At 52.4% G+C, this 20,691-nt stretch overlaps 1 protein-coding gene and 1 long non-coding RNA gene across 4 annotated transcripts; one reads left to right on the forward strand and one right to left on the reverse strand.

Annotated features, from left to right (window-relative positions):
- Nucleotides 1-3,064: 3,064 nt before the first annotated feature.
- LOC116282604 (uncharacterized) lies at nt 3,065-5,567 on the reverse strand. The gene is made up of 2 exons (XR_004192121.2): nt 5,456-5,567; nt 3,065-3,299 (listed from the first exon to the last, which is right to left on the reverse strand). It is a non-coding gene; the product is annotated as an uncharacterized lncRNA (long non-coding RNA).
- Nucleotides 5,568-6,189: 622 nt separating this feature from the next.
- Nucleotides 6,190-20,604, forward strand: SPRYD3 (SPRY domain containing 3). 3 transcript variants are annotated; one of them, XR_012078334.1, is made up of 12 exons: nt 6,190-6,417; nt 7,907-8,053; nt 9,032-9,107; nt 9,563-9,687; nt 10,006-10,141; nt 11,001-11,186; nt 17,174-17,323; nt 17,743-17,800; nt 18,589-18,708; nt 18,795-18,973; nt 19,282-19,471; nt 19,854-20,604. XR_012078334.1 is itself a non-coding variant. In XM_006203033.4 (11 exons), exons 1-11 carry the CDS (start codon nt 6,395-6,397, stop codon nt 19,414-19,416), a joined length of 1,335 nt encoding a protein of 444 aa, XP_006203095.1. In that variant the 5' UTR covers nt 6,190-6,394; the 3' UTR covers nt 19,417-20,604. The 3 variants fall into 3 exon arrangements, 1 of the variants encoding a protein (XP_006203095.1); XR_012078335.1 differs by having other exon boundaries at nt 20,179-20,604; XM_006203033.4 differs by having other exon boundaries at nt 19,282-20,604.
- Nucleotides 20,605-20,691: the final 87 nt, after the last annotated feature.

Below are 20,691 nucleotides of genomic sequence, written 5' to 3' on the forward strand. Positions count from 1 at the left end.
AGCCCAGATGTCCAGAACGGTGTGCTGTCAGTCCTGGGGTCTAACCAGCCTTGCAGACTGAGACTCTTAAATTCTGCTTTTCCTTCCTTTGGGATGCCCTTCACCTCAGCACCCAGAGCAGGGATCTGAAGCACATGATGGATGCTCAGGATGGAGTGTGGGTTGAGAAGCAGACAGATCCTGGGGACTCCGGCCTCTGTGGAGAGGAGAGTTTGCTGAAAGCTTCTGCCAGGGCTGTGGAAAGGCTAAACAGCTGGGGCTGTTACTTAGGTGTTATCACTTAACTTTGACAGAACTTCCTCCTCCTTTCTCAGATTACACTCTGTTCTCCTGGTCCCTGATGCTCTGCATCTCTACGCCCAGCCCGTCCCTCCAAGTCCATGGCAACCTCAGGTGCTGACTTCCTGTTGAGAACCAGGGGTAAGAGGGGGAGGATCTGCCTGGATCCTTTTGAGATTTGAGGAAAGACAAGTGGTGGCACAATTCACAGACAGAAAGCCCCAGAGAGGAGGCTCAGTGACCACATCATGACGTGGCCTAAGTCTGGTGTGGGCCTGATGGGAACTGTTGTGATAACCTCAGCTGGTCTCCAGCCTCAGGTTGCTGCCATCTGTCCCACACATAGCCTCCCCGTCGGTCCTGCTGAGATGCGGTACTGGCTCCTGTGACTCTCTCCTCCTCAAAAGCCCTTGGTGGTACTCCATGTCCCTGTCCCACCCCATATGGCATCCACGGCCCTGTGGACAATGGCCCTGGAAGTACCCTCTGGTTCAGCCAGCTGGTGGGGACCAGTTTGGCAGTTTTCCATCTCTGGGTCTGAGGGGAAGTGAGGTTGTGGTGCTCAGAGGGGATTTCATCCCTTGCACTCCAAGTTTTCAGCTCACACAGATGAAATTCTCCCCCTTCCCGCACTCCCTGCAAACCAGATTCCACCACCTCTTCCCTACCTGCTTGGCCAGCTATCTGTCTTTCTCTGAATTCATCTACATTATTGCGTTGCTGTCTTAAAATCTTGCTTATTTTTTCTTATGTCTTATTTTCCCAGTTAGATTCTGAGTGCTTTGAGAACAGGAGCCCTATACCCTCTTCATCTCTTAACCCTCAGCTCCCAGCCCATATAAGGAGTTTGGAATCGATACAACTAAAGGCTGTCATTTTGGGTGGGAGCAAAGGCAGTCCTGGGGGATGGCCTGGAGAGGTGATGGGGGAGTACTGTAACTCTTCTGGAGGCTCCACCAGTGCTCCTGTACTTCCGAGCTAGCCCAGGCCACCCCAGGGGCTCTCTTGGCTCTCTCTCTCCTTCGGCCCCTCCTCTCTCCTTTCCTCTTTCTCCCCTTGCTCTCAGAGTAAAGGCTGAAGAGACTGAGAGGCCCAGAGTGTAGTCAGGGTTCAATAAGAGAGGGAAATGTGGCCGCAGGATAAATCAAAGAGGGCTTCCAGGAGAATAATAGGGCTTTACATTAGACTTTAGGAGAAGAGATGGGTTTGGTTGAAGAGGGAAGGGTGGAGGGCATCTCAGAAAGGAAAGTACATCTTTGTGTAACAGATATGAAGATAAAGGGGCAGGGGAGCAGAACAGTGCATGTGTGTGTATGTGTATGCATGATGTGTGTTCTGCCTGGATTCCCAGTGTCCCAGTGATATCAGAGAAAGGAGAACTGGGACAGGAGCAGAGCAGTTTTCTAGACTGGGCTGGAATCAGCTAGATGGTTGGGAGCTGGGAATCGTTAGTGGGAAAGAAGGAATGACTGGGGGTCTGAGATTTGCCTTTTGGGGGGTAATTACATGAACAAAAGAATCAATAGACTCATAGAGCATCTATTTATGTGGATGTAACTAGATTATATGGACACAAAGAGGGAGGAATTGTGCTCCCAGGGAGCTTAGAGTTAATATCTGTCCACCCAACACACACTGAACACCTAAAAATCAACCAGGATGCTAGGTTATTCCAGGATCAAATGCAGACTGTGATCAATGAATCTATCTGTATTACACATGTATGACATAAACACACTGAAGGGGTGAGAAAAAAATGCTGACCTAGGTAACTTTGGAAAATAGTGTTTTGACTGGAAACTGTAAGGCTAAAGATAAAATGAATGATGTACTCTCCATTCTACATAAACGCTGTACTCAAGTTGATAAATTTGGTACTTGTGGGCTTGTGGGTTAAAATTTTTGAAACTGCTTTACATGTATACTGGGGTTGAGCAAATAAGTAGTGGACTTTGGAAGCCAAGTTTCTCACTGCCGGAAAGAGAAGTTACAGGTAAGCAACGGGGAAAGGCTAGAGTGAACCCTGTGGTATTGGAGTAGAGTAGGAGACATCAGTGTGAGCTCACGTTTAGCATATATACACATGGGTAGATACAGAAACAACTGTCGATGTATGTGCATACACGGGCTAGTATACATGTAAATATTACCTACCTCTGCTCACCGAGAGGGCCTAGGAGCGATGCCACCCCGACAGCAGGGAGCATACCTAGCACCCAGATCTTAATTTCTAAATACCATTCTCCAATAAAAGGAAGCAGAACTCTTTCTAAAAACGGCTGATTCTGGGTCTGGAGCAGGGAAAATACAAAATGAGCTAGAGTATCTTTTTTTTTTTAATATTTTTTACTTATTTATCATCATATTATTTAATTATTTTATTTTGGCTGAGGTGGGGAGGGGGAGGTAATCAGGTTTATTTATTTTTGGAGGAGGTACTGGGGATTGAACCCAGGACCTCATGCATGCTAAGCATGCACTTTGCCAATCGAGCTACACCTGAGCTGAAGTAGCTTACAGTCCCAGAAAGGACAGACATGCTCAAAAAACAAAAGGGTGGGAGCTTATCCAAGGGACATAAGAACCGACCTGAAAAAAAAAAAAAAAAAAAAAAAAAAAAAGAACCGACCTGAAAGAGCTCTCAATGGTCAAAGCAATTTGTGCAACACAATAACTAACACACTATTTGATTATAAACTAAGCTATAAAATAAATATCCTTCAGTACATACTGACTGTATTAGTTTGCTAAGGCTGCTGTAACAAAGTACCATAAATAGGGTGGCTTAAAATAATAGAGATGTATTTATTATTTCACACATCTGGGGGTTTGAAGTCCAAAATCAAGGTACTAGCAGTGTCCTGTTTCCATTGAAACTTCTTTCTTGCCTCTTCCTAGCTTCTGGTGGTGGCCATCTATCTTTGGCATTCCTTGGCTTGCAGATGCATGAGTCCAATATCTGCCTCTGCCATCACATCTTCACATTGTCTTCTTTCTGTGCATATCTGTCCAAATTTCTCCTTTTTATAAAGACCCCAGTCATATTAGATTAGGGCCCACTCCCAATCATCTCATTTTGCTTTGGTTAAATATGCAAAGGCCCTATTTCCAAATGAGGTCACATTCTGATGTATTGGGGGTTAGGACTTCAACATTTCTTCTTTTGAGGGATACAATTCAACTCATAACACTGATACAAAAAACTGATTGAATAAATAAATAAATATGTGGGGAAGAGGAGACAAATCTTCCTTCCAGAAGATTTCCAAATAACTTATGTGGATAATCTCCTTTCCAGAAGGTGGACCTTAATACCTCTTGCCCCCTTGGGCTAGACTTGGTGATTTGTTCCCAAAGACTAGAGGACAGGAGGGAAAAATAGTAACTTTGCAGGGAGACACCTGGCAAACATCAGCTGAACCACATGACTAAAGTTAACTTCACCAGTGATGTCTTGTGGGTGTCATGTGCCCCCTGATATGATGAGGTGAGAAGCACTTCACCTCTAGGGATTTCTTTCCACAAACCCGTACTTCCAATCTAATCATGTGAGAAACATCAGGCAAATCCAAATCAAGAGATATTTTACAGAATACCTGGTCTGTACTCCTCAAGACTGTCAAGGTTATGGAAAACAAAGAAAGACTGAGAAACTGCCTCAGACCAGGGGAGACTGGAGACAGATGACAACAAAAGCAGTGTGGTACCCTGGATTGCATCCCAGAACAGAAAGAGGAGATCAATGGAAAATGATTAAATCCAAATAAAGTCTAGAGTTTAGTTAATAGTAATGTACCAATGTTGATTCTTAGTTTTGGCAAATGTACTATGGACATGTAAAATATTATTAATGGGAGGAACTGGGTGAGGGTTATTTGGGAACTCTCCATACTATCTTTGCAACTTTCCTGTAAGTATTTCAGGAAATCTAAAAGTATTTCAATATAAAGAGCTTATTTTAAAGTCATATATACATATATGTATAAATGTATCATAGTAGTGGCTTGACCTCAGTTTCTAAATAAACAAAAACTTTGTGTGTCTCATGATATGAGCTGAAGATATAGTTATAAGTAAGACATGGCTCCTGCTTCCAAAGAGATCAGTCTAGTAGAGGATGGCCACATGAACTACTGATAATGAGGATAATAATAATAAAAATAAAATAATAATGATAGCTTACATTATCTAATACTTTTTATATGCCAAAAACTGTGCCAAGTACTTTACATTTAATCCCCACTGTAAGTTTATAAGGTGGGTGATATTATTCCCATTGTTCTTCCCAAAGGACAGCACCAAGGCTTCAAAGAGAAGTGATGGAGTACGGATTTGAACCCAGATCTCACTTAAGCCCTCTATGACATTCCTCACTGTCACCAATGTCCTAGTCATCTTTGAGAATGTTGTTGGAGGTCTTTGCTTAGAACCCTTTGCTGGGCAAATCCATCTCCAAAAGGCCTCTTCATGGGCTGTGGCTTGTCACTCTCAAGAACTTTTAAGCATGATCACTTGGACTAAGAAAAGGGCCATTTCACAGAGCATCTGTGGTTAAATTCTGAGCCCATAATATGTTGCCATGACCAACAGGGCTATCAGAATATTAGGTATCACAAGGAAGTATACAGGAAATAAGCCAGAAGACATACCCTAGGGGCCTAAAGGAACTTTCCCCCTGTCATCATTTCAGACTCAACACATCTAAAACCACACTTACTATCTCCCCCCACAAACAATTCCTCAGCTTTCCTATTTTTGCCAGTGCTCTCATCACTCTCCCAATTTCCTAGTGGTCCTCCACTCTTTTCTCTTTTCTCATGAGATTACCTATTCTTGTTGGTCAGTCCTTTCTAATGGTTCCCCCAATTTGGTCTTAAAAGTGTTTTCATTTCCATGGCCATCCTGATGTTTTGGGTTCTAATTGTCTTTTATTTGGACCATGGTGATAGTTTCTTACGGACTGCCTCGTTTTCAGACTTTGCTCTGTATCCAGACTATCCTTTCTGAAATGAAAATAGAGCATATAATTCCTCTGCTCAGAAACTTTCAATAACTTCCTATTAACTCCAGTATCAGGACCAAATCCTTGGTTTTGAATCCACTAGTTCTACCAGCCCTATTATTACCTTAGAAGAACCACCCACCCCTTGACCAAATATACTCTTTGAATTCATACCTCTGAACTCATAATCATGCGCCTAACTTTCCCCTTCTTCTCTGTGTATCCTCTAATTTTTATTATCAAGCTCTCGGTGAAACTGAATCGTCTGTTCACTCTGATCCCAAGGAGGTCACGGTCTGGGGAAAACAGACTAGCAAACCAACAATGATACTACGTAAGAATAAAAGGGATCAAGGGCCGAGTGAACAGACGAAGGAGAACTTAAGTTTGCCTGGAAGAATCAGAGAAGGCTTCACAGAGGAGGTGATGCTTTCGTTGATTCTTGAAGGTGCAGAAGTTCTCTCCTCCGGGAAGGGAATGCTCTGCCCAGAAAGAACGAAAGGTGACACGAAGTGGAGCTCGGGAGATTATCAAGCACATGGTAATGATAGAATTTGGGAGAATACAAAGCATATGGTAACAGGCGCACGAGCTCTGGAAGGCAGCCTCAGGCTCTGAATCTGCAAAAAGCAGATAACAGTAAGATTCGTGTCATAAGGTTGCTGATGGATGAAAAGGGCATTCCTACCACGCTTTTAGCATCACGTCTGACACACAACGACCGAGCGGTGAGGAAATAGTCGCAGTATTTGTGAGTGCGTAGTGACCTTCCCCGCCCGCCCCGCCCGGCGCGGGATCCGCCCCTTGACCAGCCAGTCAGCGCCCGGGGCGCCCAGCACGGCGTCCGCGCCGCCACGTCGCCGCCTCCCACCCTCTCGGCACCCGGGTTTATCAGCCCCTACCCTGCCCTAGGTACCCGGTTCACCGGGCCGCGCCCGACCCGGCCTATGTCCTCCGATTGGCTGCTGTAGGTGCCTGTCATCCTCGCCCTCTGCAGATTGGCCGGGGTCAGTGGAAAGAGGCGGGCCTCGGGGAGCGTAGGAAGGGCGGGGACCCGGATGTGTGTGTTGGCGGCGGCCGAAGAGCTAGAGTGCGGAGCTGAGAGGCCTATGGATGAGGAGGACGCGGCGGCCCCGGTAGGCGGGGATCGGGGGCGGGGTCCCGGAGGCCTCGGGTCGGTCTCCACGGAGCCTGAGGCGGGAGGCGGGGGTCCTGGGCGGAGGCTTCGGAGTCAGGGGCGGGGCCTTGCGCTCTGGTCACTGGCTTCCTCCCTGGGGACCCTTCTCGGCCCAGTGCTGGGCCTGGGGAGACTGGGCGTAGTCACACTGCCGAGCCAGGGCCCTTTTCCCCGGTCTCGTCTGAGTGGTCGGGCTGTGCCCAGGGTGGAGGCGGGGCTCGGTGCGGCCGCCACTCGCCGGTGCCAAAGCTGTGGGCTTCTAGGCAAGCAGATGCCCCTCGGTCTGGGGCGTCAGCCTCCACCTGGGGTCTAGCTCTGGCCGAGTGCCCAGGAGGCCAGTCCTAGGGCTGCCCCGCAGGTGCCTATCTTTCTGGGCCACGTGGTGGCTTGTAGCAACTGCAGAAGGGTGTAATATGCGCGTTGGGATTGAATGTGGCCCAGCCAAGGCTTCCTAAGCACCTACTGTGTGCAAGGCACTGTCAGGCCTTGATGGAACCCTTTTGGGGGATGGGAAGAGAAAAGTCACTTTTGGTTCCCAGGAAAAATTCATTCATTCATTAATTCATATGTTAGCACTGTTAGTGTATTAAACACCTGGGTCATCCTACTCCTCTCCATCTTCACTGCTACCATCTTGGGGGATGCCATCTCTCATTGGAGCAGCTACAGCAACCTCCTAACTAACTGTTCACCACTTCTGTTCTTGATCTTCTTATGATTATTTAGTTTCCAACCAGCCGCCTAAATGATCTTTATGATCTGATAAACCTTAAAATCGTATCATTTCTTCAGACCCTCCAGAGGTTTCCCATCACACTTGGAATAAAATTCAAACTCCTTAACATGGTCTGTAGGGCGTCAGTCTGACCCCTACCTTCCTCCCATCTTCTCCTTGTACCTTCGCCCTCCCTCACACTGCCTACACTCCAGCCACCTGGCCTTTCTGTTTTCCTACCTTGCCAGCTGCCTTGCTTCTCAGGACCTGTGTCTTGGCTATCCCCTCTGCCTGGGATGCTCTTTCTTGGGCTTGACACATGCCTGGCTCCTTTTCTTTTCAATTCAGATGTCACCTCCTCAGAGAGGGCGTCTCTGTGCTCTGTGTCCAAGGTACTCTTGAGACAGAGTTTACACCATTATTTATCACATTACTCTGCTCTTGCCTTCTCTAACCCTGTCATGTCTGTTTATTGTTTGTTAGGCCTCCCACACTAGGATGGAAGCTTCCCTCTTGTTCACAGCTGTATCCCTAGCACCTAGAACAGTAGAAGCACATAGTAGGAGCTCAGTAAATGTTTGCTGAATGAAAAGATGAGGATGGGGACTGTTGAGGTCAACCTGGGCCACTGGCTTCAAGTCTAGTGTCCTCTCCGCATTCTGGGTGGAGCAGGCCGAGGTGCTTTGCTCAGGGCCCTGCTACCTCCTCCTCAATCCCCATCTTCCCCTGGCAGGTTTGTTCTCATGAACAAGATGGATGACCTCAACCTGCACTACCGGTTTCTGAATTGGCGCCGGCGGATCCGGGAGATCCGAGAGGTCCGGGCTTTCCGATATCAGGAGAGGTTCAAGCACATTCTTGTGGATGGAGACACTCTGAGGTGAGTTTCAGGAAGTGCGTCCACATTTTCCTTTCTGTGCTAGATCTTTGAGATGAAAAGGGGCTCTTTCAGAGGCAGAGGACTGTACTAGGAGTGGGGTGCCTTGGACCCTGGAGGCTTTCTGAATGGAGCAGTGCTTGCTGCTGTACCTGCCTCGCTGCTGTCTGGGTCCCTCTGTCCTGGTCCACACTGAAAGCAGTCATATCAGGGACTGTAGGCTACTGGTCTCAGGAGTTGCCCAAGTGCCTTCTTGAGAGGACTGTAGTGAGCCTGGGCAATGCCTGGCTCTCCCGCCTGTGTCTGTGGGGTCGGGCTGGTGAAGAGTGGCCATGTCAGAGGCAGTGGATTTCCTGTTTTGGGAAGGACAGTCCTGTAGCACATCCTGCTTACCACCTTCCAACACCCTGGTTTGTGCTTGTGTTTGTTTTCTCTCCGTTTTCTGGCTTGAATGCCTTCCCTGATTCCTTCAGAGCCTCATTCTCTCACAAAAGTTGTCACCATAGGGAGGAAGCAAGTAGTGCTATTTAGCCTGGAGACTAGAAGGCTGAGGAGGGGACACTGGATAACTGTCTTCCAGTCTAGGAGGGGCTTTGGTACAGAGGATAGAGACTAGCTGTTCTCCAGCTCCCTGAAGACAGAGCCAGAGGAAAAGGGCCGAAGCTGCAGCATGAGGGATTGAGGTTAGACAGGGTTGTGAGACCCTTAACAGGCAACTGAGGGAGACTCCATATTCTCTTCCCTACTGGCAATGAAGAAGCCAGGCTTGTGTTGGTCTGTGTGGGTTGGACCCTGGCTGGAGGCAGCTGGAAGGGTGGGCGACCTCAAGTATCTTCTTGTGGTGGTTGCGCAGATGTCCTGAAATGTGATGGATTCTCCTCTGTGCTGGGCCTCTTGGGATGGGGGTTGGGGTTGCTGAGGCCCTTCCCTCAACTCCTGAGCTAGGCTGCTAGTGGAACTCCCCCTTCCTTCCTCCTCTAGTTACCATGGAAACTCTGGTGAAGTTGGCTGCTACGTGGCTTCTCGACCTCTGACCAAGGACAGCAATTATTTTGAGGTGATCAAGGCAATGGGTGGGCAGAGCAGGGGTGAGTTGGTTAAGCCCCAAGGAGCTCTTTTACTAGATTCTTGATCTAGGCCTTCAAATTTTCCATCAGGATTATACTGTTGGTTGGGAAAAGGACATAGGATAGCATGGTGCCTAATCTGACAGGGACCCTGGGGTCCTATCACCCTGTCCCTTCTGCTTTCCTGCCCTTCATCTAGGTAGACTTTGACCCATGTCCTTTCCCACCCCCTAACCCAAGCCTGGCGTCTACTCCATCTCCTATCTTTTTCCATAGCTTGGAAATTATTTTCTAAGTATCGTGGTAATGCGGGCCCCCACCCTCCCTGGTTCTCCCTCAGTGCCCTTTTTCTCTGATTCCCCCGTCTTTTGTCTTTTTGAGCCTCAGCCCTTTTTGATGTCTAACTCCCATCCTTGCTAACTGTGCCCTGCTCTCCTCCCTCCAGGTGTCTATTGTGGACAGCGGGGTCCGGGGCACCATTGCTGTGGGACTGGTCCCTCAGTACTACAGCTTGGATCACCAGCCTGGCTGGCTGCCCGACTCTGTAGCTTACCATGCTGACGATGGCAAGTGAGTTGCCTCTTGTGGAACCTGACCCTTTTCCTATGGATTTGGGGATCTTAGATGTAATGGACTACCTCAGGGTGGCTTTGGCCATTCCTTCATCTGTCTCGGGGTGTTTTCATAGACATTTCTGACCAGGACAGGAAGGTGGCCTGATGGCTACCCTTGGAGGTTTGCAGATATAGAGGGGAGGATGGAGCGGGGACATAGGTAGATGCCATTGCAGAGTGACTGGGAGCAGTGAGACAAGGCCCCAGCTGTTGGCACTGGGGAGAATTTGGGAGGCCAGGCTCGGGTTCTGTGTCAGTGCTGCTCTGTCCACAGGCTGTACAATGGCCGAGCCAAGGGCCGCCAGTTTGGATCAAAGTGCAACTCTGGGGACCGGATTGGTTGTGGCATTGAGCCAGTGTCCTTTGATGTGCAGACTGCCCAGATCTTCTTCACCAAAAATGGGAAGCGGGTGAGTGGAACATTCTGAGTGGGATTTAAGTGGCTTGTAGCTGTCCAGGGGTTTGTGTGAGTGATAAGAAAGAGTCTGTGGGCTGGGGCTTGCCCAGGGCCCTGGAGGCTTGTTTCCCATCTTCTTCAGTCCAGCCTCAGGGTCTCCTGAGGTCTCCTGCCTGTAGGAGAAGACATTTCCCCTACCTGGGGGAAGCTGGGACACTCATCAGGTCATAGATGCAGAGGACCAAGCAGTACAGTAGAGGATGAGCAGAAATTATGGGCAAAATTGAGTGATTTGGGGAAAGGTTTTGAGCAGAAAAAAAGGGGGGTAGATTATGGCCTGACTGCACATGCCGGAGGTCCCCTTTGGGTTTTTGACCTAAATGCTTTTGAGGACATGTCCTTTCTGTGCTTTGTGTTCCTCGTTTCACTTCTCCTTTCCTTCCCTCTTCAGAGAGAGGCCAGTAATGGTGAAGGGCTGGGAGAAGAGCAAGTAGGAGAGACCCCAGCTCTCCCTCTTCCCCCACCCAGTTCCATCTCCCACCCTGGGAAAGTTGCCTTCTCAGGCCTTGACCAAGAGGTCCCCTTCCCTTAGCATCTGTGCCTCAGCACTTTCCTGCTCCGGGACACACTCACACATATCACAAGCACTTGGCAACATGACAGGAGACTCGTGCTAGCTGAGCAAGGTACCCCCCGAGCTAGAAGGCAAGGACTACTTGGCGGCTTTTTAAACTTTTCTGCACCTCTGTTTTGCTGTCTGTCAGCGTGTGTGATAATGATTGGTTGCATCATCTCAAAGTTCCCCTTGTGAGAATTAGATGAGCTGTGGAGAAGTGAGCCAGGAGACGACTCTCTCCCTCCCCGTGCTGCAGGTGGGCTCCACCATTATGCCCATGTCCCCAGACGGGCTGTTCCCAGCCGTGGGCATGCACTCCCTGGGGGAGGAGGTGCGGCTGCACCTCAACGCCGAGCTGGGCCGCGAGGACGACAGCGTCATGATGGTGGACAGTTACGAGGACGAGTGGGGCCGGCTGCACGACGTCCGGGTCTGCGGAACTGTAAGTAAGGGGCGGGGGGTGGTAGGGGGCGGGCAGGGAGGCCTGGGCGGAACACCCAAGGACCACATCAGCAGGTCAGGGTTGTTTAGAATGGGGAGTGAGGACAGTGTCTTTTGTAGGGTTTTGGGAAGCGGGAATTTTGGCAGGAGAGCCTGGCACCCTGACCTGACTCTCAAGTTCAGATCTGCGTTCTCCTTACCATTGGTTCCCCTTCATCTGAGAGCTCAGACTAGTAGCTTTACCCTGGGAACAAGCACTAGCCCTCCTTCACTTTCCTTCGTTCCTTCAGCCTGTAGTGTCCCCTGCTGCCCTGCATGCCAGCCTGTGAGAGGCTGGGCTGACTTGGAAACAGGTTGCCTGGGCTTCCCTGTTGGCTTGATCCCAGCCCAGGCGGCCCAGCTTTCAGTTCACCGTGCTGTGGGGCGGGTTTGGTCACGAGTCCCGATCAGGTGCAGGCAGGGTCTTCGAGACCTTTTTTGAGTAAGCGTCAGTGTCTTTCCCCTACATTTTACAGAGGATAAGAGTAGAGGCAGGTGATGATTCAGTGACCCTCCAAAGCTGGAGGGTCTCATCCTACCTGCTCTAGTCCCCTCCCTGGATTTTAACTTTCCTTGGGCAGCGTGTAGACCTTGAGAGAGGGAAGTTCTTCCTACCTACCCTCTGTGCCTCACACTGGGTTGGGAGTGAATGGATGCTGAGTCAGGGGCCTGGGCCTGACCTCCAGTGGGCTGCTCAGGCCTCCCACTTGGAATTGTCCCTCTGCTGCCCTCTCGCTCCTGGCTCAACCTCTCCCTCCACTCTCTGGCCTTCTCATCCCGACCCGGCTGTTTTCAGCTCAGCCTTCGATAGCAAAACAGAAGCAGCAGGGGGTGGGAGTGGGTTCTGAGCAAGGCTCTCCACTTCTGGGGTTCAAGGTGAGTCAAACACAAGGAAAATGGCATAAAGCGTGCCCTCCTGCGGCTTCTAATGCTCTGCACCCACTTCTGGCATTGGGGTCCCAGGACTGCCGTGGCTGCCTCAGGTGCCCACTCCTTGACCTTCACCTCTCCTTTCCTTTCCCCTTCCACCATCATTTTGACAACATCTACAGAGTTGAACTTGGGCCTGAGCCAGGGCGATGTTCCAGCTCTCATCCCTAACCTCTCCTCAAGAGTTTTTTCCTGGCATCCTTTCCGTGCCTGGACCTGTCCCCACTCTGCTCCCTGCTCCTCCCAGGCAATCCTTTCTAATTGATGCAGAATCCTGTAGACATTTATAAATAGCCTTCCTTCCTCCCTGACCTTCCCCCAATGCCCTCAGGCCACATGTTTAAGAATTGTTTCTGTCGTAGGCATAAGCTGTTGCCCTTGGCTCTCCTCTCAGACCCCCACCCCAGCTGGGGACCACTGGTTGGGTGGGCACACTACTCCCTGAGCGCTTGCTCCTCTGGGGCAGACTGGGACACTAGCCTGCTGAAGGACTTTTGCTTCTCTTCTCAGCTTGCCGACTACCCCATCTTTCAAACGAGGGTGACTTACCCAGTTTCTTCCAGCCCCTCGGCCCCTGCCATCCCCGTGGGTCTCCTGGCCTCCTGCTTCGTGTCCCTTCTGACCATCCACTGTATTTCTGACCCAGCAGTCAGAGTGGTGTCAGCCTGGAGAAGCCTGGGAGAGGTCTTTGGGCCATGCCTGTGCCTCCTACTTCTAAAGATGTCTAGCACAGCTGTTTTTCCTCTCTGCCCTTCCTGTTTTCACGTCCCCCTTGGTGGGGAGCCCTTCCCTGGGACCTCAGACCTCTGCCATTGTTGCTGCCTGTTTCTCCTGCCCTGAGTGAGGTTCCCAGTAGAGCACCCTGTGGAACTGTAAAGGTTTGGGGGAGGCTTTTGCACCATCCCGTCCAGGTTTCTCAGTGCTGAGGCTGTCGGCACCTTAGGTGAGACAGTTCCTTGATATATAGGACCTTTAGTATCCCTGGGTCCCAGGCCCAGGATGCTGGTAGCTCCCCCACTAGTTGTTGGGACTGCCCACACACTCCCACATGTCCTCTCGTACTGCTGATGAGCAGACAGTGAAGAGACTTGATCAAATGTCAGACAACGAATAGGTAGCAAAAACTAAGCCCAGATATTAATTCTTTACCCCTCCCCCCGCCTTTCCCTCTGTCAGAAGCATGCTGCTAGTCTGCTCTTCTGTAGCCAGACATCTCCTTTCCTGCCTGCTTCTCATAAGGTGAACCCAGTGTTCCTGGGCTTCGTCCTTCTTCCCCTGGGCTTCTGTCTGGTGTCTCTAGCCAGGGGCCTCCTCGGCTGCTGTGGAATTCTCTTACTCCTCGCCCTCCCTCTGTTTTGAAGTCTCAGTGATCCTCTCTTCTCCCTTTTCACTGGTTCGTCCCATGAAGAAGAGTGAATTCAACTCCTGATCTTTCTTCCCTCCAACCTTGCACTGAAAAATTTCTAGAGTTAGCACGGTGAACCTCCCCTGAATTCCCAGAGTCAACAGTTGTGTTTGTTTGATCTGAGGATCTGTATGTAGCAGACCTGGCTAATTTCTAGAGGGAAGTCTTTTTCTGCTTCCTGTGGTCTCACTTTCCCCTCCTAAAGAGGGCCCCCTCCCCACAGCTCTGGGGGTGCTCGAATTGCTGCTGCATTTGCTCAGGGATGGGAGTGCCCCGCATCCCCGCCTCTAGGCCTTGCAAAGTGAGGTACAGTGTTGTGGGTTGGGGGCAGTAGATAGTGCTGGGGGATTAAACTCATTCTGTCTTTGTTTCCCTGGTCACAGCTCCTCTGACAACTCCTTGGTGACAGGGCAACAGCTTTGGTACACAGAGTGCAGTGAATGAGGCCCCACCTTCCCAGGGGTCCTCCGGGGACCCAACCCAGGAGGAGACCATGTTGGGGCCTGAGCTGGCCGGTGGGGAGCATGTTCTTGGTTCATGTTTCAGCTGCTTCTAGGCCCTCAAGGCACTGAGCCCTCCCTTGCTCCTGTCAAGAGGGATTAGGGTCTCTGTTGGCAAGAGGAGGAGGGCGGATACCAGCAGGAGAGAAGAGGCTGAGGAGGCACTCCTGGCATGAGGGTGGGGGTGGAGCACAGGAGGCTGTCTGCACTCTGGTCTGCAGCCTCTGCGCTGTGGCAGCCAGTCTACCTGTTTGGCCTCTCAAGGCTTTGGTTGTATGTGGAAAGAGGTGGAGGGGGCGGACAGGGGGTCTTGAGAGCCTTAAGGAAAGAGTTCTTCCTATGACCACCAAAGATGTAAAGGAACATGCCTGTTGATGGGGCATTGTTTGAGGAGAAACACTGGGAGGGATACAATTGGTCAGTTGGGGTGGAGTCATCTGGGGAGTGGTCATGTGTCCCAGGGAAACAGTGACCAGTTCCGGTGGCCCACGGGGCCATTCTAGATGGAGTTAAGGGCTGAGATGAGAGATCATTTCCATCTTTGTGGCTGGCACTTCCGATCTCTTGTAGCTTTGGGGTGACTGTTATTGTTTAGGGAGCCTTGGAACATTAGGGTAGTCCAGCATAACCCCCACTTTCTGATTTAGGGAGAGGCTGACACATGCATTTATCACCTGCTGGGAGTCAGGCTCCAGGCTAAGCCATTGACACTCCATTTTATCTTCTCACCTGATTTGGGAGATGCAGGTCTTTGTATCCCTATGTTATTGATGAAGAAACTGAGGCTTAAAGAAATGAAGGTCCCTTGCTTGAGTTTAGTGGCCAGGAATTAATAGGGGTCAGGATTTGAACCCAGGTCTGTTTGATTCTCTTTGAAACCAAGAGGCATCTGAGGTGCAGATTGAGGGACCACTATCTAGATTCTAGCAATTCAGACTCTAGGGGCTAAACCTCCCATCTCCTCGGGGCTCCTGACAGCTCGAGTCTAAGGAGGGGAGGAGAGTACTCAAGCAAGGCTGTATCTAGATGGCAAACATCCTGCGACCCTGCTGCTCTAAGTGCTCTGAGAAGGCTCTGGAGGGCTGTGCCCAGGGGCAGGAGAGTGGACCGGTGAAGATCAGAATTGGGGTGGTTTACACCCTGAGGGGCGAGTGAGTCCTCTCATGAAGAGGGCAGATTGTGCAGTGACCTAGTCTTCCAGGTGGTCAGCAGTCTGTCTCAGCAGCCTGTCTGAGCTGCTCTGTAGGGTGGGGGGTGGGTTTTAGAGCCCCACACTAGTGTGTCTCATTCTCCTAGCCGTCTAGCTCAAGGAAGCTTCCCCACCCTGTCCGTAGACAGCACTGCCGCCTCCCCTTCTCCGGGCTGAGGCAGAGGGAATAGTTGGGCGGGTTTTTCCCAAGGATCAGGGTCTGGATCCTCTGTCTCTTGGCTCTGGAAGCAGAGAACGCTGTGTTTCCTATGCCGAGGCCAGTTGGATGGAGTGGGTCAAGGGCAGCTGTGGGGTCCCCCACCCAGTTCTGCAATGTGGAATGGAGAGGGTGGGCTGGGGGCTGCTTGGACTGGGTGGAGTGTTGGCTAGTTAATGTGCATGAGACCTCACCCCTCCCGGCTTTGTGGGGAGACACAGAGGAGCAACCCAGGCCGAGCGACGAACACACAGGACCATAAACAATTCTGACAGCGTGGACCATAATAATGTTCAGTAAATCAGAAGACCATCTGCAGAGGACCCCTTTCTGATGAAAGAAAGCAGTGTGAGACAATGAAGACTTGGGCTCAGAGTGTCAAAGAGCACGAAATGTGTAAGGTCCTGGCTGGAGGAAGGAGAGGAGAAAGGTTTAGGTGGTCTCCTGTACAGCTCTGGCTTTTCTCCTGGGCCCCCCTGGTCCCCTGCCATCAGTTCTCTGGTGAGGAGGGGATGATGGATTTAAGGTGGCAGGGCTGAGAAGGGGGCCGAGTCCCTCTATGGCCTCTCTGAAGTGGGTGGTGAGGATGCAGCCCCTGCCTCTGCTGAAGACACGGAGGTTTCGGCAGGAGAGCATAATGCCTTTCCTGTTCAGGCAAGAGTTCTTTGTGGGGTGAGAGGCCAGCATCCAACACTTGCCAGGGAGAAGTGGAGGAGGTCCCCAGGGAGTGAGTTTTCTTCAGGGCTGGAGGGGTGGGAGGGTAGAAGAAAGTCTTGAGGGGCAGTTTGGCTAATTAAAAAGGGATTAAGGAATCCCAGGTGATGCTGAGGGAGGGGGAAAGGGGATAGGGTTGAGTCACAGCCCCACTATTACCATGACAACTGATAAATAAATCCTCCCAGACTGGGGGTTGCCGCCCCGTCATGCCCAGGCAGGATCACTGTGGGGCTGAAGAGCCCCAAGAGCCCATCAGCCATCTCCCCTTCACACCCCTGCTCCAGCTTGAAGGAGCCATGAGGGGCTGGGAGCAGCGAAGCCTGCCTTCTAGCTTCATTCTGCCTACTCCCCTTCCTCACATTAAATGAGGGAGCAGAGCTGGTCGTTCTGGGTTCCCTGGCTTCCCTCAGCACCTCCCTGACCCTGCTGCAAACAGCTCTGTTCAAAGCCAAGTAAAACAAAGACCTTGAGAAACTGTCAGCCCCATCCCAGGCAGCACTGGCTTCTGAGCTCACCCCCTCTCCCCACCGACGTCTGGAGTTGGCCCCTGACCTCTGCATCCTCCTCATCCCCATTAAGGCACCCTTTCCTCAGCCTGGTCTTCCCTCCTCCTCTGCTCTGTGTTCAGGGCCCCTGGGTGGACCTTTTCCGGCAGGGTGACTGGGGGGAGTGATGGATGGGCCCCATGTGGGTGTGTGTAGGGCCCCATGTGGGCCCGGCACTCAGCCATCCAGCCCGCAGTGCTGCACTCCCCGTCTCCTCACGGCAAAGGGAGGGTCTCCAGCTCAGTAGGCAGGTGGGCACCACGTTGAACAAGGAGCTCAGCTCTCTTGCTTGTGCTACCTCCTCCTCTTCCCCCGACCCACCTTAGCTCTGTTCTCCCTGGCCTTCCCTGGACACTCAGACCCAGGAAACTGGTTCTCTGGGCTTGGGCGCAGGATTCCGGGGTGGATGTCAGCCTGCCCCCAACTCCCCCACTCTCCCCCAACAGCTGCTGGAGTACTTGGGCAAGGGAAAGAGCATCGTGGATGTGGGGCTGGCCCAGGCCCGGCACCCGCTGAGCACCCGGAGCCACTACTTTGAGGTGGAGATCGTGGACCCTGGAGAGAAATGCTATATCGCCTTGGGACTGGCCCGGAAGGTGGGCGCTAGTGCTGGCTTTTTGCCTGTGGAGCTGCTCAGCTCTGGGAGCTCTTGGGGAGATCAAGGGCTGGGCTGTAGAGAGAGGTCTTAACCTGAGACAGGACACGGTCGTATGTGTCTGCTGTGTAAGGGTACAGACCGTGAGTGACCTCGGAGCTGAGTGTCGTGACCGCACCATGCACACTGAAGCCTGGATGTGGGGTGGGGGCAGCCTGCAGCCCTGGCTGGGAAAGCCACACACCCTTCCCACCTTCTCTGCTTCCCCTGCAAGCTCCAGGGCCTAAAGGAGTGAGGCTGTGGGGTTGGGAGCAGCCCTCTGGGCTGTAGCTTGTTCCAGGAGATTGAGGGTTCAGGTGCCACTCGCCATCCTCTCTTTGTGTGTGTTACCGTGGATTTTCTGTTTTCGTATTGGTACAGGATTATCCCAAGAACAGGCACCCCGGCTGGAGCAGAGGATCTGTGGCTTATCATGCGGGTATGTGAGGGGCTGCCCTGGGGAAGCCGGGTGGTGGGGATACAGGGGCGCTGGGGCATTTTCCTGACTCCACACAAAGGGCCTCTCCTCCAGCATCTGGCTGCAGAGACTTCCCTCTGCTGCTGTCTGCTCTCCCCTTCCCAAGCTGCTAGCACTTTCTCCTCATCTGTGTTTTTCCTCCCAGCCCTAAAAGCCAGGGGAGCAGAACAGGGGCGGGGGAATCTGGGCCCGAACTGGACATTCCAGGCCTCTGAGTTGGCTCCCTCTGCACCCTTCCTGCAGATTCTGCATTTTCTTTTTATGGTCCGCTTGATTTCCTTTAGGGCTTTCTTTTGAAAGGACAAGCCTGCCAGCTGTGGGTTCCTGGACCCCCCTCTCCTTCCCCTCCTCAGCCCCTTCCCCTCTCTGACTCCCTGCGGGAGCCTCCCCTTTAGCCCCTTGAGCGGATAGACAGGTGTCTCTTTAATCTAGTGCCCTTGTCCCGCTTCTTTCTCCATCTTTTAAAAATTTTATTTTATTTATTATTTTTTGGGGGGGAATTATATATTTATTTATTTGTGTGGTGTTACTGGGGATTGACCCTAAGACCTCGTGCATGCTAACTAAGCACATGCTCTACCACTGACTATGGCCTCCCCCCACCCCTCCATCTTTGTTTCACCTTGCCTCCTCCCTTCCCCAGAGCCAGAGATGGAGGGGATGCTTCAACCTGGAGCCGGGGCCGTGCTGGGGGCTGTAGGGCATCAGCCCCTCCTTCAAGTGTGTGTCTTCTCCCCTCCCTCTAACAGATGATGGGAAGATCTTCCATGGCAGTGGTGTGGGGGACCCCTTTGGGCCACGCTGTTACAAAGGGGACATTATGGGCTGTGGAATCATGTTCCCCCGGGACTACATTCTGGACAGTGAGGGTAAGTGGGGTGGCTGTGGCCAACCAGTCTGGCCGGGCAGAGGGTGGGGGCAGTGCCACAGGCGCTCCTGTTTCCTGGCTTCCTAGGTGACAGTGATGACAGTTGTGACACAGTGATCCTGTCCCCGACTGCCCGAGCTGTCCGGAACGTCCGGAATGTCATGTACCTGCACCAGGAAGGGGAAGAGGAAGAGGAGGAAGAGGAAGAGGAAGAGGAAGATGATGGGGAAGAGATAGAGCAGGAGCATGAGGGCAAGAAGGTGGTGGTGAGTGGGGTGGGTCTGGGGTTGGACTAAGGGTCCTGGGCGTGGGCGAGGGCTGGTGTTAGGGTGGAATAGCCAGGGAAGGGGGGAAGGCCTGGTGCTATTGTGGGCACAGGAGTTGGGGAGACTGGTTGGGAGGCTGGTTTCCAGCCTCAGGATGCCCTCTTGTGGTCACCTCCTGCATCACCCTCTGTCTCTCCAGCGGTGGTGGGAGTTGGGAGTGATGGGGTTGAGGCCAGAGTAGCTCTAGCATCCTCAAGGGAGAGGCCAGAGCCTGCCCGCCCCACTCTTTCCCCCACCTCCACCCACAGGTTTTCTTCACCCGGAATGGCAAGATCATTGGGAAGAAGGATGCTGTTGTACCTTCTGGGGGCTTCTTCCCCACCATTGGGATGCTGAGTTGTGGGGAGAAGGTCAAAGTGGATCTACACCCATTGAGTGGCTAGGGCCTTCTCCCCTGGACCTGCCCCTTCTCCCTCTACTCGCCGTTTGCAGAACCAGGTACCAGTTCCTTACTTCCCTGAAGATTCAGAGGGTGTGAAGTCACTCTGCCCCTACCAGATCAGGCCCCTGTCAAGCTCCTCTGTGCCCACATTTCTGACCTGGTGCTGCCCCTGTCGTCAGTCCCTGGGCTCAAGTCCCTGCTTGGACAGGAACGGGCCCAAAGAATGGTGTTGCTCTCTTGGTGGGTCCCCCTGGCTTTGTCCAGTGGGCTTCCAAGGCCCCCTCCCCCACTGGCCCATGTGAGGGGAGAGGAGTGAGTGACTGTTTCAGCTGCTCTGGGGCCTGAGGCTCGGCAGAGGGTGGAGCAGGACAGCTCCTCCCGTTTACCACAGTATTTCTCCTTGAATTTTTTGTTCCCTGTCCTCATCGTGCGAACCAGTTGCTGCTGTCATCCCCCCTGGCTGGGCTAGGGGGGCCCCCCTGGGCCTCTCTCTCCTTCCACTGACTGCTGTCCCAAGAAGACTACTTGAGGGTCTCTGCTCTTTCCTCAGAGAGCCCACCTCCTCCCTCACTACCTGCTCAGGCACCACAGCCCCGCTGAGAATCCGAGTCTCCGGCTCTCCCCAGCCGTACACACGTAGATGGTGCCCATGACATGTTGATGGAGTGGGAGAGGGGCTGTCAGGTGGGGGGGCTGGGGCCCGTGCTCCTCTCTGCCCTTGCCCTCCTCGGCTTACCCGGGCACCCTTGTCCCTATTTTCCAGGTAGGGCTGTCTCTCCCGCGTGGTGAGGGCAAGACCCCAGAGCCCTGGGAGAGCCCGGAGGGCTGGCCCCGCACTCCCCTGCCCGCCCCCTGCCCCCGCTTGCTGCCTGTGCCAGTTGCCTGTTTTGCTTCAGTGTTTGATTCTAGCACTTAGGTGTGTCCTCCCCCACCAAGCCCTCCGGTCTCCTACCCACTTGACCCCTGACCTCTCCCACACAGTGATTCCTGGGAGGGAGAGGGAGCAGGAGCTGTTGGCCTTGGTTTGCACAGAGTGGGCAGGGCTTTGGGGGGAGGGGGGAGCTGTTGTGCTGCTGGGGCCTCCCCTTCGGCCCTCCCTTCCGGCCCTGCACTATGATGTATGAAATGTATGTACAGACCAGAGATGTTTATACAGCCAATAAAGATGGAGTTTCCATATTTATCAGTACGGCCAGGACAGGAGAATCCTTTCTAGTGCGTGGGTCTAGGGATAGGCCTGGAGGAGGGGGCAGCTGAGGGAGTTTGATAACCGGGG

Source organism: Vicugna pacos, chromosome 12, assembly GCF_048564905.1.
Source record: "Vicugna pacos chromosome 12, VicPac4, whole genome shotgun sequence".
Classification (NCBI taxonomy): Eukaryota; Metazoa; Chordata; class Mammalia; order Artiodactyla; family Camelidae; genus Vicugna; species Vicugna pacos.

Excerpts from the sequence above, each read along its gene's own strand:
- SPRYD3 (XM_006203033.4), top strand. The coding sequence starts at position 6,395 with ATGAGGAGGACGCGGCGGCCCCG. Across the intron at positions 10,142-11,000 it reads TCACCAAAAATGGGAAGCGG|GTGGGCTCCACCATTATGCC; the intron begins GTGAGTGGAACA and ends CCCGTGCTGCAG. Across the intron at positions 11,187-17,173 it reads ACGTCCGGGTCTGCGGAACT|CTGCTGGAGTACTTGGGCAA; the intron begins GTAAGTAAGGGG and ends CTCCCCCAACAG.